The sequence below is a fragment of the Salmo salar genome, chromosome 06, assembly GCF_965601325.2.
Source record: "Salmo salar chromosome 06, fSalSal1, whole genome shotgun sequence".
In the NCBI taxonomy this organism is placed as follows: domain Eukaryota; kingdom Metazoa; phylum Chordata; class Actinopteri; order Salmoniformes; family Salmonidae; genus Salmo; species Salmo salar.
This window is the reverse complement of record NC_138296.1, coordinates 36,555,226-36,571,186: the sequence shown is the minus strand read 5'-3', so window position 1 is coordinate 36,571,186 and position 15,961 is coordinate 36,555,226. Positions and strand designations below refer to the sequence as shown.

Here is a 15,961-nt window from a genome sequence, read left to right as displayed (position 1 = left end):
CCATGGAAGAACTGGGACATGTTTAGCTTCCAGGAATGTTGTACAGATCCTTGCAACGTGGGGCCGTGCATTATCATGCTGAAACATGAGGTGATGGCGGTGGATGAATGGCACGACAATGGCCCTCAGGATCTCGTCACGGTATCTCTGTACATTCAAATTGACATCGATAAAATGCAATTGTGTTCATTGTTTGTAGCTTATGCCTGCCCATACCATAACCCCACCACCACTATGGGGCACTCTGTTCACAACGTTGACATCAGTAAACTGCTCACCCACACGACACCGGTTGTGAGGCCTGTTGGACATTCTGCCAAATTCTCTAAAACATTGGTAGAAAAATGAACATTCAATTCTCTGGCAAAAGCTCTGTAGGACATTCCTGCGGTAAGCATGCCAAATTGCACGCTCCTTCAAAACTTGAGACAGCTATGGCATTGCTTTGTCACAAAACTGTACATTTTAGTGGCCTTTTCTTGTCCCCAGGACAAGGTGCACCTTTGTAATGATCATGCACTTTAATCAGCTTCTTGATATGCCACACCTGTCAGGTGGATGGATTGTCTTGGCAAAGAAGAAATATTTACTAACAAAAATGTAAACAAAATTTGTGCAAAACATTTGAGAGATATGCTTTTTGTGCGTATGGAACATTTATGGAATCTTTTATTTCAGCTCATGAAACCAACACTTCACATGTTGCGTTTATATTTTTGTTCAGTAGAGTTGAAGTCCTTTAACTGCATGTTCAATTTGTGATGGTAAATGTCAATTGTAATATATTGCTAATGGACAGTGTCAACAAGTTATACTGCAATTAGACAGTACATTGACAATATATTTGAATAGGGATTTCCATTCACAAAAAGGACAGGTTGAATTGTGCAGGCCATATCTGTGCTAGAACATAGCAGTTCAGTTGGAATGTTGATTTACTACTTTGAAATTAAAAGCCTGACTTCCTGATTCAATACCAAATAAACACATCTACTTAAAGAGTAAAACACTAAGTGAAGTTAAATGTACACACAGTTGAGGTTTCATAGCCTGGTAGATAACATTGCACAGATAGTTACACACTTACAGAGGGTTAGGTACAAGTCATAGAGCGCAGTTTGGGTACCAAAGAGAAGTTCCATGTTTACGCAGATACTGTCAAAGTAATCAGATATATGTAGTGTTCAACAATAGTGTTGTCCTTCACAGGTTCATCTTGAGAAAATGATAGGTAAAATGCACATAAATTCAGTTGTAAATAATTCTGACATTAAAGAGCACACATTGTCTGTTCATTAGCTAGGTAAGTTCCAGTCTCAGTGAACAGAAACATCTATAGTTGAGTGCTTCTGCTGAGAGAAAAGCTACATACCATTGCCATCTTGAAACCTTACTTCCCTCCAGGATTACACAGTAACAACGTCCAGTGTGGCCAGTTTCCCCCCCATATCAATTAAATATGTGAATCAATAACCCCACATTCTGGTTCTCACAAGCACCAGCGTTTCCTACATTCACATCAGTCTAAAGTGGTGTGTGCAACCAATCATAATTCTTAAACACCATGTTTCACTCTTTAGAGGGGAAAAAAATTCAAGTAAAAAAAAAAAAAAGAACAAAATGTAGTCCATCAGGAAATCTAGTCAATCATTCAAAGAGTAAATTCCCATATTACAGCTTGAAACAAAAGCTTGTTCAATAGCCCGTGTGAATACTACCAGTAAAATGGTCATGACAAAAGAGGACCCATATCTGCAAGTCTTTCAGAGCGTCTGCCATTACATGTGAACACCATACTCCTAACAGGAATTTGATACAAAAGTCCTTCAAAGTAGATTGTTAACAGAGTCAGGGACATTTTTCTAGTCTTTCACAAGGAAATGAACCATTATCAAAAGGGAGGAAGTGCTTTTCTGTACACTGTGTACCCTTGCTGAACATTATTATACAGACTAACACAACTACATAAAATGCGAGGTTCATTTAAAAAAAATAATAATAATAATAAATGACTAGAAAGCTATTCTTCCTGCTCTTCAAAGTATAACTAACAAAACAACTCATAACAAAAGGAGAAAACAAGTAGATGATACAGCTTGAAAGAAAAGTCTAAACACATTCACAGAAATAAAGAGGTCATGACTATGTGTGCAGAGAAAATGTGTTCCTCTCATATCGAAGACGTATTATTGAGCTCTACTAGATGAGGGGTGCCAAACTCATTTTGCCCCGGGCGTCACATTCAGTCTTCAACAACATTTCCTCACCATCAAAATTGGCAAAAAGTGATGCTCCCTGACTGTCAGTTTGATGATTATTAGTGAGCTGGACAGAGTCAATAAACTGTATGAATATAGGTCCATTATCATTTCTACAGTTTCAAACTTGGTTTTCCTCATTGTAAAAGTATATTGAGTTAACCCCCCCCCGCAAAATATCTGGATCCGCACGACACCCCTGTTCTAGCGCTTCACCAGTGTCTCTCACCATGTACATTTAAAAGTGTCAGAGACACAGCACAAGCCAGAATCTCCAAATGACTTGGGCACAAATTAATAAAAATAAAAAAAAAATCACTTAAATTCACCATGATCTCTTATTAGTGTTTCCATGTCATAGTAAGAGGATAATATCTATTTAGCCTGACAGTGGGCTGGACAATAAGGGTGAACATATATAAAAGTAGTAGTAGGGGGAAGGTAAAGACCCCTACCCTATTGACAGCAGAAATCATCCCTTTCCATCTCTGTCATCATTGTGGCCTTCCAAAGCATTGATTCTCAATCTAAACCTTAAGAAAACATCAAATACATTAAAGCTAAAAAGAGGCTTGAAAGAAATGGACTGAGTGATAAACATTGTCTAAGAATTCCATGACAAAGGATTAGTCGCTCGGCTTCTTTCTATCCACTTTATGTTCCTTCATTCCAGCTCTCAATTAGACCCATTTCTCTCATCTTTGTTCAAATGAGTCCTGGCAGCTTTGAATGCAGTTAGTAGCTCTGCATCGCTGAAGCTCCAGAAAATCCTGTAACAGATGCCCAGCAGGGGGCAGCAATCTTCACAAAACACCAAGAGGAGAAGTAAAGGCATCAGAGCAGTGAGAGTAGGAGTACGGAAGTAGTGAACACTAAGATATAGACAATGTTTTGCCTCATCTCCACATCCTCCCCCAGATTTGAAATGTCTTATCTGGGCTGGTGGCGGGCTGCGAGGCCTCTCCTGGCGTGCGTGGACTGCCTCTGCTGGGCCAAGAAGGACTGGGCCTGGTTGGACGGACCCGACTGCTCTCCCACCACCTTCTGATGCAGGGCCATACCCTGGGGAGGGAGAGAGAGAGAAATAGAGCCATAAGACATGTAAATGTCTTACTACCAAAAAAAAACAAGACCAATATACAAGTAATTGCAGCACCCATCATGCCAACTGCTCCAATACTATGTAGATTAGGCACATACGGACAGAGATTTATTACTCACCATGTTGTACCAGGCACTTATGATGAGTTTCTCCTCCTGGTCATGTCTGGACCTGCTCTTCTCATAGTCATGCTGCACACAGAGGAGTTGTTCATGCATATGGAGGGTCAGACAACGCACCACTCATCTGCATCTCGTCAGTCAATGGCTCTTACCTCCAGGTGCTGGATCTTCCGGTCTCTCTCAGTCAACTGGTTCTTGAGGGCCTGAACATCAGGAGACACAGTCAGAGGCGGCTGCTTGGGGTCCAGAGTCTTGATCACCTGCACAATGAACACACACATACTTGGTGCAGAAATTCTCAACTATGTCACAATGTGCATGACAATCTTTGATGATATCTGCAACTCAGATTTAAGGCGGCGGCCAAGCACCGTTGTGCTGTATGGATGAGTTTAGTGTCAGGCAGTGTTGACTGACCGTCCTGGCCTTCTCCACATAGCGCTTGTAGCGTTCCTCCATCAGCTTCATGTCCTCATCCTTCTTCTTCAGGATCTCCTGCAGCTCATCGATCTTCTTCGCCACTGACAGGAGGGAGGTTGAAGAGGAAATATTAAACGGCATTTTCAGAGCTTGAAAGTGCTCTTAAATTGATACTATTTGATAGCACTGCTCCCAAGGGCAGGAAATAAGAGGCTGCTTACTGTTGCCGTCCGCTTTGGGCTCCAGGTCATCAATGACCTCCCTCTTCTTCTGCAGGTCTGAGTGGGCCTCATGGAGCTTCTCCCTGGGACGAGGACAGAGGAAAAGCATGGAGGAGCCGGACGTGCAAGAATCTACAGAGCAGTAATAATACTCCCTTCACAGGTGCAGTGTACAAACATCAGTGATAATAGTACTCACAGGTGCTCCTCAAGCTTCTTCTTCAGCAGGGAGGACTGAACGGGGAGGAAAAAAGTCAGTCAACACTCAAACTACTGAGAAACAGACTTCTGTCAGACAGAGACAAATAATAAGCATAATACACAACTGAAGTAGTCAAAGTCAAATCAGAGCCCAGGCAGGGCTGGGCCGTACTTACGATGGCCTGATTGGCCGAATGTCGGTCGGAGGGGGCAGGCGGAGAGACACAGAGGGGTAGGCGTTAATGGTGAATCAACACAGCAAACAAGGGTTAAAGTTCCCACACAAAATCTCAGAGAGCAGTCACAGGCAGGCAGTCAACGGAGGGGAAAGAAGGATACAATCTACAACAGTCCTCAAGGACTATATTGAGGTCTAGGTCTCTTTCCAGTTATAATGACTACAAAATAACAAATGATAAATTTTTTTTAAAAAAAACACATTTGAACTAAGACCCATAGATGGTCAACCGATTAAGAGAGATTGGTCCTTTCCATTCCTATACATTTTCAGCATACTGTCGTCATTGATGGGAGAGGACTGGGTCCACTCAGTGATTGGTATGGACAAGGTAACAGGAGTAAGAGGATGTTAGAGGAGGAGGAGGAGTGAATGAGGAGGGTCTGTCTCTACACTCACATCCTCAGCCTTGCTGCCCTGCTCCTGTAGAGCCTTCTGGAGATCCTCCACCTGGGACCGCAGCTCAGAGATCTGCTGCTGGTTCAACCTGGAAGGATGAGAGAGAACAAATAAGAAAAGTAGGAGGGAGAGAAGGGGAAAGGAAGAGAGAATGAGGAAATTCGATTAAGCTGGTTTTGATGAGTGAGTGGGAGAGGCTGGCGATGCATACAATGTCACATCAGCTGCTGCATTAGTCCATTCTAGCGGTGTCCCGCCCACCCACTCCCCTCTCTGTGTGTTGTGGTTCATTAGGGGAAGACTGAGCCACTTCAGGCATACTCATACTTCACAGCTCGGGATGCTCTCCTCCTCCTGCTGCTGAAGATGCCTGCCTGCCTCCCACACTCTGGACCCATCGTCACACACACGATCCACTCAGAAAAACCGCCCACACACACACACACACACACACACACACACGCTGTACGGACAGCCGGGGGACAATCTGGCCCATTGCTGTCCATCCTCCGCTCCAGCCCACACAACACAACTCAACACACAGACCAGAGAGTGAGCTGACATTTCACTAAATCGCTCCTCCGTTTAGCCAAATGTGAAACTCAAACAGAAACTCTGGCAATATATACTGTGACTAACAGTGTCACTGACTGACCTTGATACAATCAAATCACAATGTGCGTAACTAAAAACACTGCAGTGTTATTCGTATAGAACATATCTTTTATTTTACGCATGTCTACACACACACACACCTGTTTTGTGTCTCCAGGGTGTTCTGGCTGCGTTGAGACTCCTCCAGCTGACCCTGTACCTCCACCAGTCTCTGTCTGTAGCTCTCCTCCTGGACACACAGCATCTTGTTCTCACTCTGCAGACGCACCACCGTCTCCCTGTGGAGGAAGCAGAAGGGATGAGGTCAAAGAGAGAAGGCAGGGAAGTGGGGCAGAGAGGCACAGGTCTGTACACTACGCACCAACAGAAGTATTCAACGCCGCCTCAGCCAATTTAACAGCAGTGCCATCTGACGGGGAGCCATTCTATTCATGGAGCCAATGGCACATTCTGGTTCTAAAAATAGTGTGGCTGAGGAATAAGACCTTTGCCATTTATCACAGCTGAACACTATGTTTGGGCAGATCCAGATTTCCATATCGTTCCTGAACCATACCGGGGTTACGGCATTAACGGCAATGCACAAAGGGCATCACTTCTGTTCAAACGCTTACAAATGCTATGAAAGTACTAGCAAATTCCCATAGCGGACGTTAGCTAAATGCTAACAAGCGCAAGCGAACATAAACTAAAAGCGAAGACAGTTCTATAACTTTATGAGCTGGGTTCTATCTCAAAAGGCTACTCACACTTAATCTAGGAGGGGATTGATTGTCTCTGCTGTAACCAAGAAGCTTGATCTTGCAAGCTAGCCACCTATAGCTAGCAGGTTAGCAAACCAAATGCATAGCTGGAGAAAATGTATTTGGAATTAAAATAGTTAATGTATAGCTATATTTAGCTGGCAAACAGTAGTGAATTTCAAGTGTAACTTGATCAGCTCTTGTACTGCTCGACAGTGGACGTCACGAAACTTCAGTTTGCACCACATGCTCGTAGTAAACAAATATACCATGTGACTGACTCAACTGAATTGTAGTTTAAAAAAAAAAAAAATAACATTTCTAAATACCCCGGTACCGCCCAAGTCTACAGTTGAAAATGAGCAATTGAATTCTGACACCCCTGTATGTCTATTGATAGCTTCATCTGTTAGGTCAGATAACACCCATCTTCACACACTCTCACATACTTGAACTCTGTGGGCATCATCTCGGAGGCCAGGTTTCCCACTGTGCCAGAGTCCTCACATAATCCACCTGAAGGGGAGAGAGAGAGCCAAGATGTCAGGGGGAAATATCTCACATTTGTTTTGACAGTAGTCTTATCAACTGCCACAAAAAGGTCAAACAATCCCCCTCTACCATCTTGTCATTCAGTAAAACTGAGGCTGAAGATTCAGGATGTTAGTTGTGTCCATTGGACTCACCTGGTTGATTGAGGCCCTTCTGTTGGACCTGTGCACATCTAAGCTCATCATTGGTTTCCCGCAGTGTGTCTCGCTCTGAGATCAAACGCTGGAAAACACATTGGGATAACGTGGGGATTAGACTGCACTCAATCTGATCCTACTAGAAGTGTTCAAAGTGACTGCCTCAGAATTTCAGAGATTTTAAATCCACATCCACTTTGACATCATGCCCTTTTAAGTAATACATCTTAGTCTGGAGAAGAGTTGTCCCAGGCCATCCTCTCTCACCTCTTTCTCCTTAAGCAGGGCGTCATACTTGTCCTGAAGGTTCTTGTACTCAAACTGCCACTTCTCAGCCTTCAGTGCCTCTGACGAATGCTTGGTGTGAAGCTCATGGACCTGACAGCAGGGAGGAAAACACATTCAGGGTCTGAAGAGAGTTCATAGCATCCTATGTCATACACACATCCATCTCCACACCTTTGTTAACCCTCCCCCATTCTCTAGCCCTCTCTGCCCACCTGTCTCTTGTAGGTGTCCAGCTGGGTTCGGACTGAGTTGGCCCTGCGCAGCTCCTCCTCCAGCTCACATGTGCGCTGCATGTAGACAGTGTTGCGCTCCTCCAGCAGACGCACCTGTCTGCGCAGGTCCCCCAGGTCCTCCAGCTTACGCTTGTACGTCTCCACCAGCGCCTCCAGCCGGCTCACCCGGTCAGACGAATGCCTGTGGGAGGGGAGAGGGTGAGATGGGGGAGCTGTTTTGAGGACGTGGCAGGAAGGAAAGGAGAGAAGGATAGGAGGCCATAGACTACTGAGAGGCTGCTCTCCCCCTGGGCTCACCGGAGGATGTCCATCTCATCTTTGAGAGTCTGGGCCTCCTGGGCGAGGCTGGTCAGTTCATCGTTACGGTGAGTGAGGTCCAAAACGTCACGCTCCAGAATCTCCCCGCGCACACGCATGTCATCTCGGCTGTTCTCTAGTCTGTGTCACAAACAGAAAATGATAAATTAATTGTATCAAAAGAGTACAGGCACAGAGTAGAATGCATTTAGTTTGGAAGTCGGCATTGAGGGTATGACTCTGACCTGTAGTTCTCCTCCTGTAGCTGCTCCATCTGGCTCTGCAGCAGCAGCAGCTTCTTGCCAGTGATGGTGGTGGAAGCATCCTGTGGGTCACTGAGGCTGAGCTTCTCCCTCAGGGACTGTGTCTCCACCTGCAGGGACGACTTCTCCTCCAGGACGGCTGCCAACTGAGGACCAAACACAGACAGAGTCAGGGGTGGAGAGGGCAGAGAGAGAACCAGAGGAAGTGGCATGAAACCAAGGCTAGAGAGAGGGAGGAGACCTAGAGACAAATGAACAAACAGTCACACATTGAGCCATAGAAAGTGCTGAGCACAGAAAAAGGACACACTTCAAAATGCAGAACACCGCCAAAAAACAAATTTACTCATGAAAATGCTGAACACAAATGAGACACTCCACAAGTGCTAAAGAAAACAGAGCCACACTCACATATCCAGTAACAGACACTGTACATTGCTTGCAACACATGCAATGTTTTTCCATGAGGGTTGGTGGTAACTTCACATGCACAAACATCAAAGCAGTTAGTCAGCTGGTCTGCTATGTTCTCAGTCAGGTGGGCCACTTTCTCAATGGAGCAGTTGTAAGCATTACCCCTCAAGGAGGTGAATAGAAAAACAGATGTCTGAGTCAGTCTGACTAACAGTTACAATGTGGGGAGACTGGAGAGTGGGCTCAGAAAGGGATTGATTAAGGACTCAAGCTAGTGAGGCTTGATGAAAGATGAACTATCCTTGGGCTTATCACAGACAAGAATGTTGGTTGGTGTTTTAGGGTAAAATGTCCACCCTGAATATGTTTATGTGGGTTAGGCAAGCAGGCATGCCAATATTAAAAGGGGGGGGTCTATTACTTACCTGTTGGACATCTTTCCAGTTTGAGCACAGCAAAACTCTACACTGAACTTTAAGGACAAATGGCTTGCTTTAGCATCATACCAGGGAGAAAGTAAAGAACTACAAACTACTGAGAATTTCTTAATGTGTTGAATGTTAACATACTAAGAAATATGCTGAATACATAACAGTGGTAATTGCCTTCTAATCCTAAATACTATACAATGTAATTATTGGGGATCAATGACTTAAGTCTTTGTACCCAATGACATTGCCTAATCAGAGGCAGCATTAGCAGCACAGTTCGCACTGTTTCATGGAGAATAATAGAGGATTCTAGTACCCAAAAGCCCATTTTAGCATGTGCAGCGCCATTGAGAACTTTCACCATTTTGAAGTAGTCAACTGGGTGGGGCTTCCTATTGGTTAAGGAAGGATCACAAAATTCCATTCAGGACATCAGGAAGGATCAGCCAATTAATCATTTGTGAGCAAACATTCCATAACTGCAGAGGTGGCAGTACATCGCAAACCTTGGCTTTATACCTGTTCAAACAACACACTCCAGGTGGCAGTATGCACCCTTTAAGTTTGTTTACCAACTCAGAAGTAGTAGAAGAAAATGTACAACTTCAAAATCAGTGGAGGCTGGTGGGAGGAGCTATAGAGGACAGACTCATAATGTCTAGAATGGAATAAATGGAACGGTATCAAACATACGGAAACCACATGTTTGACTCCGTTCCTTTAATTCCATAACAGCCATTACAATGAGCCTGTCCTCCTATAGCTCCTCCCACCAGCCTCCACTGATCAAGATGGAGATGGCCTCAATGGCGCTGCCCGTGCACTCACAGAAGCCATAATGGGACAGATACAAAGAAGAGTCCTCTATCACTCTCTATGCACCGTTTACACAACAAACCATCAGGGGGAATCAGTCAGACTGGACAACAATCTTCAGCCAAGCGAATAAATAGGGTCACTTCACTCATGGCAAAGAGCTGCAGATACACACTCAACATGCTAACTAACAAACAGTCCTCTCTGCCCACCTGGTGCTCCAGGTCCCGACAGCGCTGGCCCAGATCCTCCTTTGCCTCCACCTCCTCACTGAGAAAATAATACTTCCTGGACTGCAGACACGGAGAGAAGCACAAGGGAGGTTATAGACAGCACAGTGGGAGGTAGAGAACGAGAGAGATACCACAAAAGACATGTAAATGAGACGGCAATTGAAGAATAGCGATAAAACCAGCTTGCAGGGGAGTGAAAGTTTAATGTATTCAGAGAAGCAGTGTAAGAAGAGAGCGGGTCCCACCTGGTAGTCAAAATCCCCGTAGGTCTCAGGACTTCCAGGAACAGTTGGCTCTTTAGCTAGGAGCTACACCACAACAACACAGTCAATTGCTGTTTCAAACTCCAGAAAGACAGATCACGTGGTGAAACCCATTGTCAATATAGAGGTAAGCAGGACAATAAGTGAGCTATTGCCTGTTTTATAGTGTATATTGCTGTTAAATACAGAAAGGTTTCAGGGAGCAAAGAATTGTGCTTGTAGGTGCAATCTCACAAGAGGACAGACAGATCTACAAAGAGGATAATATCCAAGACTGATCTCTCACCTCCTGAATGGCTGTCATGACAACGTGCTGGACAGACTCCTCTAGGGTCATTATCTGCTGGATTTGCTCTATGAGAAAACAACATGGAGGAGTCCACTGAATATCACATCCACATCTGACAGCCAGACACTCAAACACACCGCTTTACACACAGTGCAACAGTTTGAGTAAAACTCGGTTTTATCATAATCTGTATACAGTACATGGTTGAAGCTTTGTAGGAATGAACCAGTGAATGCTCAGTTTATCAACTTGTGATAGTCAGGTGATTGCATTAATCCTGCATTTTCTCCATAGGTGACTTCCTGTTACCCAGCATTGCCTCCTCTATCCCAGCTAGCTCACCTTGCTTCTTCTCACAGCTGACAGCACAGCCAAGCACCAACTGCACCAGTTTGCCAAGTTCAGTCACATCTCCAAACTCCCCAATCAGATTGATGTCTGGCAGGTGCTCGTCTGCTACCTGGTGGCCAAGTACCTGTTCATGGAGGGATGGAGACAATGGGGGATTGTGAGAAAATATACAGTTGAAGTCAGAAGTTCACATACACCTTAGCCAAATACATTTAAACTCAGTTTCACAATTCCTGACATTTAATCCTAATAACAATTCCCTGTCTTAGGTCAGTTAGGATCACCACTTTATTTTAAGAATGTGAAATGTCAGAATAATAGTAGAGAATGATTTATTTCAGCTTTTATTTCTTTCATCACATTCCCGGTGGGTCATAAGTTTACATACACTCAATTAGTATTTGGTAGCATTGCCTTTAAATTGTTTAACTTGGGTCAAACGTTTTGGGTAGCCTTCCACAAGTTAGTTGAATTTTCTCCCATTCCTCTTGACAGAGCTGGTGTAACTGAGTCAGGTTTGTAGGCCTCCTTGCACACACACTTTTTCAGTTCTGCTCACAAATGTTCTATAGGCTTGAGGTCAGGGCTTTGTGATGGCCACTCAAATACCTTGACTTTGTTGTCCTTAAGCCATTTTGCCACAACTTCGGAAGCATGCTTGGGGTCATTGATCATTTGGAAGGCCCATTTGCGACCAAGCTTTAACTTCCTGACTGATGTCTTGAGATGTTGCTTCAATATATCCACATAATTTTACTTCCTCATCATGCCATCTATTTTGTGAAGTGCACCAGTCTCTCATGCAGCAAAGCACCCCCACAACATGACGCTGCCACCCCCGTGCTTCACGGTTGGGATGGTGTTCTTCGGCTTGCAAGCGTCCCCCTTTTTCCTCCAAACATAACGATGGTCATTATGGCAAAACGGTTCTATTTTTGTTTCATCAGACCAGAGGAAATTTCTCCAAAAAGTATGATCTTTGTCCCCATGTGTAGTTGCAAACCGTAGTCTGGCTTTTTTTTAAAGGCTGTTTTAGAGCAGTTGCTTCTTCCTTGCTGAGTGGCCTTTCAGGTTATGTCGATATAAGACTTGTTTTACTGTGGATATAGATATTTTGTACCTGTTTTCTCCAGCATCTTCACAAGGTCCTTTGCTGTTGTTCTGGGATGGATTTGCACATCTCGCACGTTCATCTCTAGGAGACAGAACACGTCTCCTTCCTGAGAGGTATGATGGCTGCGTGGTCCCATGGTGTTTATACTTGCGTACTATTGTTTGTACACATGAACGTGGTACCTTCAAGCGTTCGGAAATTACTCCCAAGGATGAACCAGACTTGTGGAGGTCTACAATTGTGGCTGATTTCTTTTGATTTTCCCATAATGTCAAGCAAAGAGGCACTGAGTTTGAAGGTAGGCCTTGAAATACATCCACAGGTACACCTCCAATTGACTGAAATTATGTCAATAAGCCTATCAGAAGCTTCTAAAGCCATGACATCATTTTCTGGAATTTTCCAAGCTGTTTAAAGGCACAGTCAAATTAGTACATGTAAACCTCTGACCCACTGGAATTGTGATACAGTGAATTATAAGTGAAATAATCTGTCTGTAAATAATTGTTGGGAAAATTACTTGTGTCATGCACAAAGTAGATGTCCTAACCGACTTGCCAAAACTATAGTTTGTTTACAAGAAATTTGTGGAGTGGCTGAAAAACAAGTTAATGACTCCAACCTAAGTGTATATAAACTTCTGACTTCAACTGTATGCATTGAGCAATGACATTTCAAATGGACTAAGACAGGTGCAAACACTGAGGAACAAGGAGGAGATTGAGCTCTTAAAAGAAATGCAAGAAACATGCATATACCATCCATCCCTTCCTTCCTTCTGATCTTTAATGAGGAAAAGCCTTTACTCACATCATGGTAATACTCAAGCATGCTCTGAAGAATCTTCTTCAGGTTGCTGACCTGGAGGAAAATTAAATAAATCTGAGCTGGAGGATACAGGCATCTTTGCCTTGGTGAAAATACACCATCTTTAAACAGTGAGGCCAGTGGTCACTCTAGGTTGCCTAGGTGACAACCTAGAGGCACTGTGTCATATCCTTATGTCTCATACTGTACCTTGAGGCGCCAGTTGGCCTCACTCTCCTCCTTGATCCTGCCCAGCCATGCCTCATTAAACCAGGAGGGGTCTCTGTTAACAAGATGAAACACTTAACAAGACATATTCTAGGGACATACAATACACAGGAAGCCACAGGGCAGAGTATTTCTAAACTGGAAACTGCAAACTCCCTAATATGTGACACTCAATGAATGTCACAACAAGCAAGCAATCATTGGAAACTTGCCTGAGGCTTGAGTTATCATATAAAAAAAAACAGGCATCATAGAATTGCCATTACCCAATTCAACTAACCTTCAGATAAAAGCACTGCTTGTTTCCAGTTCGACACAAAAACAGATACATTTCTGTGTGTGCATGTGTGGACAGAAAGGCACACAAATACTATAGCAGATGAGGTAAGAAGGTAATTTGGCTTGGACAGACAGTACACTAAAATGGACAGGCCCTTACACAAAATCCCACCTGGGCACAATCTGCCAGACCCAGGCCTTGAGAAATATAGACCTATTCCCTATCAAGCATAGGAATAGAAATAAAACAGACAAACAGCCCATCCTCTAACTTTACAAAAAGGCTTTTGAATAGATGATTGAATTTGCTCTAATCAGGCTCTATTCAAAGTAGTTAAAGGCCAAAAACAAAAATGTCAGTGTGCAACTGATAAGCAAATCGGTCTGTGAATTGAGAATGACTGGGATTGAATGGACTCCACAAATCTCTTACTATTGCCATTTGCCACTGTGACAGGGTAATGGGATCTGCAAGTAAGGACCTTTTGCCGCGTTCACATGCTAGTTCGAACTAGGCATTTCGGAAATGTCCAACTTGCTCAATGGTTGCAGTTATACACGTGCCGCGTTCATTGAATCAGCAAGTCGGACATTTCTGAGTTTCCTAGTTCCGACTAGCATGTGAAGACGGCATAAATCTCCTAGATTTCCTAAGCTTAGCTGGTGTCTACTCGTGTTAACCCACCACCACCATTATCACTAACCTCAAAACACAAAATAAAAATGTTTTGCCCTTACATCCTGTGTAGAACGTGTGCAATAGCCACTCCGCTCGTCAGGTCCTGCTTAGTGGTGCATGAGGGCACCTGAAATGTCTGTAGCTGGAAGGGTTGGACATGAGGAATGAGAAGAAAATGTGTTAGTGTGTCATTTATTCTATTTCACATGACAATCAATTAGAAATCAAATGATCGAGAAGAGGAACAATGCAAATGCTATTGCCAACACGTTGGACAAATTGCTTGCTGTTTTAGGATGGGTATCTATTAAGCACTGTGTGACAACTGTTAATAAAAAAGGGCTTTATAAAATACTGACTGTGCCGTCTAGAAGTGCTGGAAAGCCATTCTACTTATGTGTTGTACAGCTAAAGTGTTTGCTAACCACTAAATGATAGACCTCAGCTAGCTACTTCGCTGGCAAGTTGTTTGTAATGCAAGTTAAGAGATCATTCCACATTTCTAGCCAATTTTAAAATAGCCTAAACAACCTATATTTGGAGGGTTCATGGCTGAGTTTTTCAACTATGTACCATCTCAATGGTACATATCGTGGAGTTGGGAAACTCAGAGGCTAGCTAGGAGAGTGACACTGGCTTGCTGGGGCTTGGCTAGACCTTTGTACTGATTGCATAAGATGGTGGCTAACTCAGTTGCTGGCATTACATTTCTGATGTGGACAGTAGACCATCAAAACAATTTAGCTAGTTAGTTAGCTAGCTTTATTTGACAGTGACAGCTAGTTAATGATGTTATTTTTATTTGAGCTGGTTCAAGGCACTATTAACGATTCAATGCCTAACTACATTTAATTGTAAAAAAAAAAAAGTATTTTCATTTAGCTACATTTCACTGCTAGCGAAAGGTCGCTTTGGATGACGACTAAGTCTGGCTAGCAAGATATCCCATTTACCCAACTTGGCATTCATATTTAACTTTGTAAAACTTACCCAATTTAGTAACGAATCGCATAGTTTTGCTTTATCCAGACTCATTTTGGTTTGTCTAACCGATACTCTGCAGTTAACACCCTAGCAATCGAGACTTTCAGCTGAAAATTTGTTTTTAGCTTGCACTATCACGTCAACAAACCTTGGCCTCCTGTTAGCTAGCTTAACTTTCGCGTTTTAGCTCCATAAACTATCCGAGTGAGCCTCCGTAGTAAGACCATTGTCATGGCAACAGATGACCGTATTTCATGTGTTGTTGTCACAGAGTTTCTAAACCCAGAGACTTCCGGAACGAAGCAGACCAGGCCGGGGTTTGGTGTTTGAGAAGTCAATGAGAGAAGTAGCAAATTCTTCCTTCGTTGTTAGTTTTATCGAAATCGTAAGGCACAACCTAGATTCGAGATAATGTACTAAGTATCTGAACATGTTATTACTCCAACCTCGTGAAAGTGACAAAATGACACGTTTTTAGTTATTGCACATGCGCAGTTTGGCGCGAGACAACCGTTACACCCGATTACGTGATTTTGCGCATGAGCAGTTTCCGCGTTCGTTTGCTAATTGGAACATGGAAACTCCAATATTTCCAACACACTGATTCGTTGAACGCGGCACGTGTATAACTCCAACCAGTTAGGAGGTTGGACATCACCGAGTTTCCTAGTTCCGACAAACGCTTGAACGCGGCACCATCTGGCCAACGTCGCCATGACATCGCCTACAAGCGTGATAAGGGAATTATATTGGGGAAGCAGTTTCTGCCTATCTTCATACTGTACTGTCTTTGTTGTTTGCTCGCTTGTATGTTGCTCTAAACAGAGCGGTATTGTAGTGATAATTTGTGGGCGTTATGTTGTGTATGTTTCGAAAACCTTTAGCATGCTTTTTGGAATAAAAAAATGAATTTGTTCGAAAAAGTTCCACAAAAGAACAGTAGATGGCTCAAGTTGACAAAATGACACAGAACTGAGGAGTGGT

The 15,961-nt window shown here is 43.5% G+C and overlaps 1 protein-coding gene across 1 annotated transcript; it reads right to left on the bottom strand.

Moving 5' to 3' along the window:
* Nucleotides 1-651: 651 nt before the first annotated feature.
* LOC106607036 (protein Hook homolog 2) lies at nt 652-15,445 on the bottom strand. The gene is made up of 22 exons (XM_014203596.3): nt 14,984-15,445; nt 14,053-14,135; nt 13,018-13,090; nt 12,811-12,861; nt 10,878-11,010; nt 10,533-10,600; nt 10,229-10,291; nt 9,963-10,043; nt 8,072-8,235; nt 7,827-7,967; nt 7,509-7,710; nt 7,276-7,386; nt 7,006-7,093; nt 6,769-6,835; nt 5,717-5,854; nt 4,962-5,049; nt 4,323-4,357; nt 4,124-4,206; nt 3,900-4,003; nt 3,635-3,742; nt 3,480-3,551; nt 652-3,320 (listed from the first exon to the last, which is right to left on the bottom strand). Exons 1-22 carry the CDS (start codon nt 15,026-15,028, stop codon nt 3,189-3,191), a joined length of 2,130 nt encoding a protein of 709 aa, XP_014059071.2. The 5' UTR covers nt 15,029-15,445; the 3' UTR covers nt 652-3,188.
* Between the last annotated feature and the right edge of the window lie 516 nt (nt 15,446-15,961).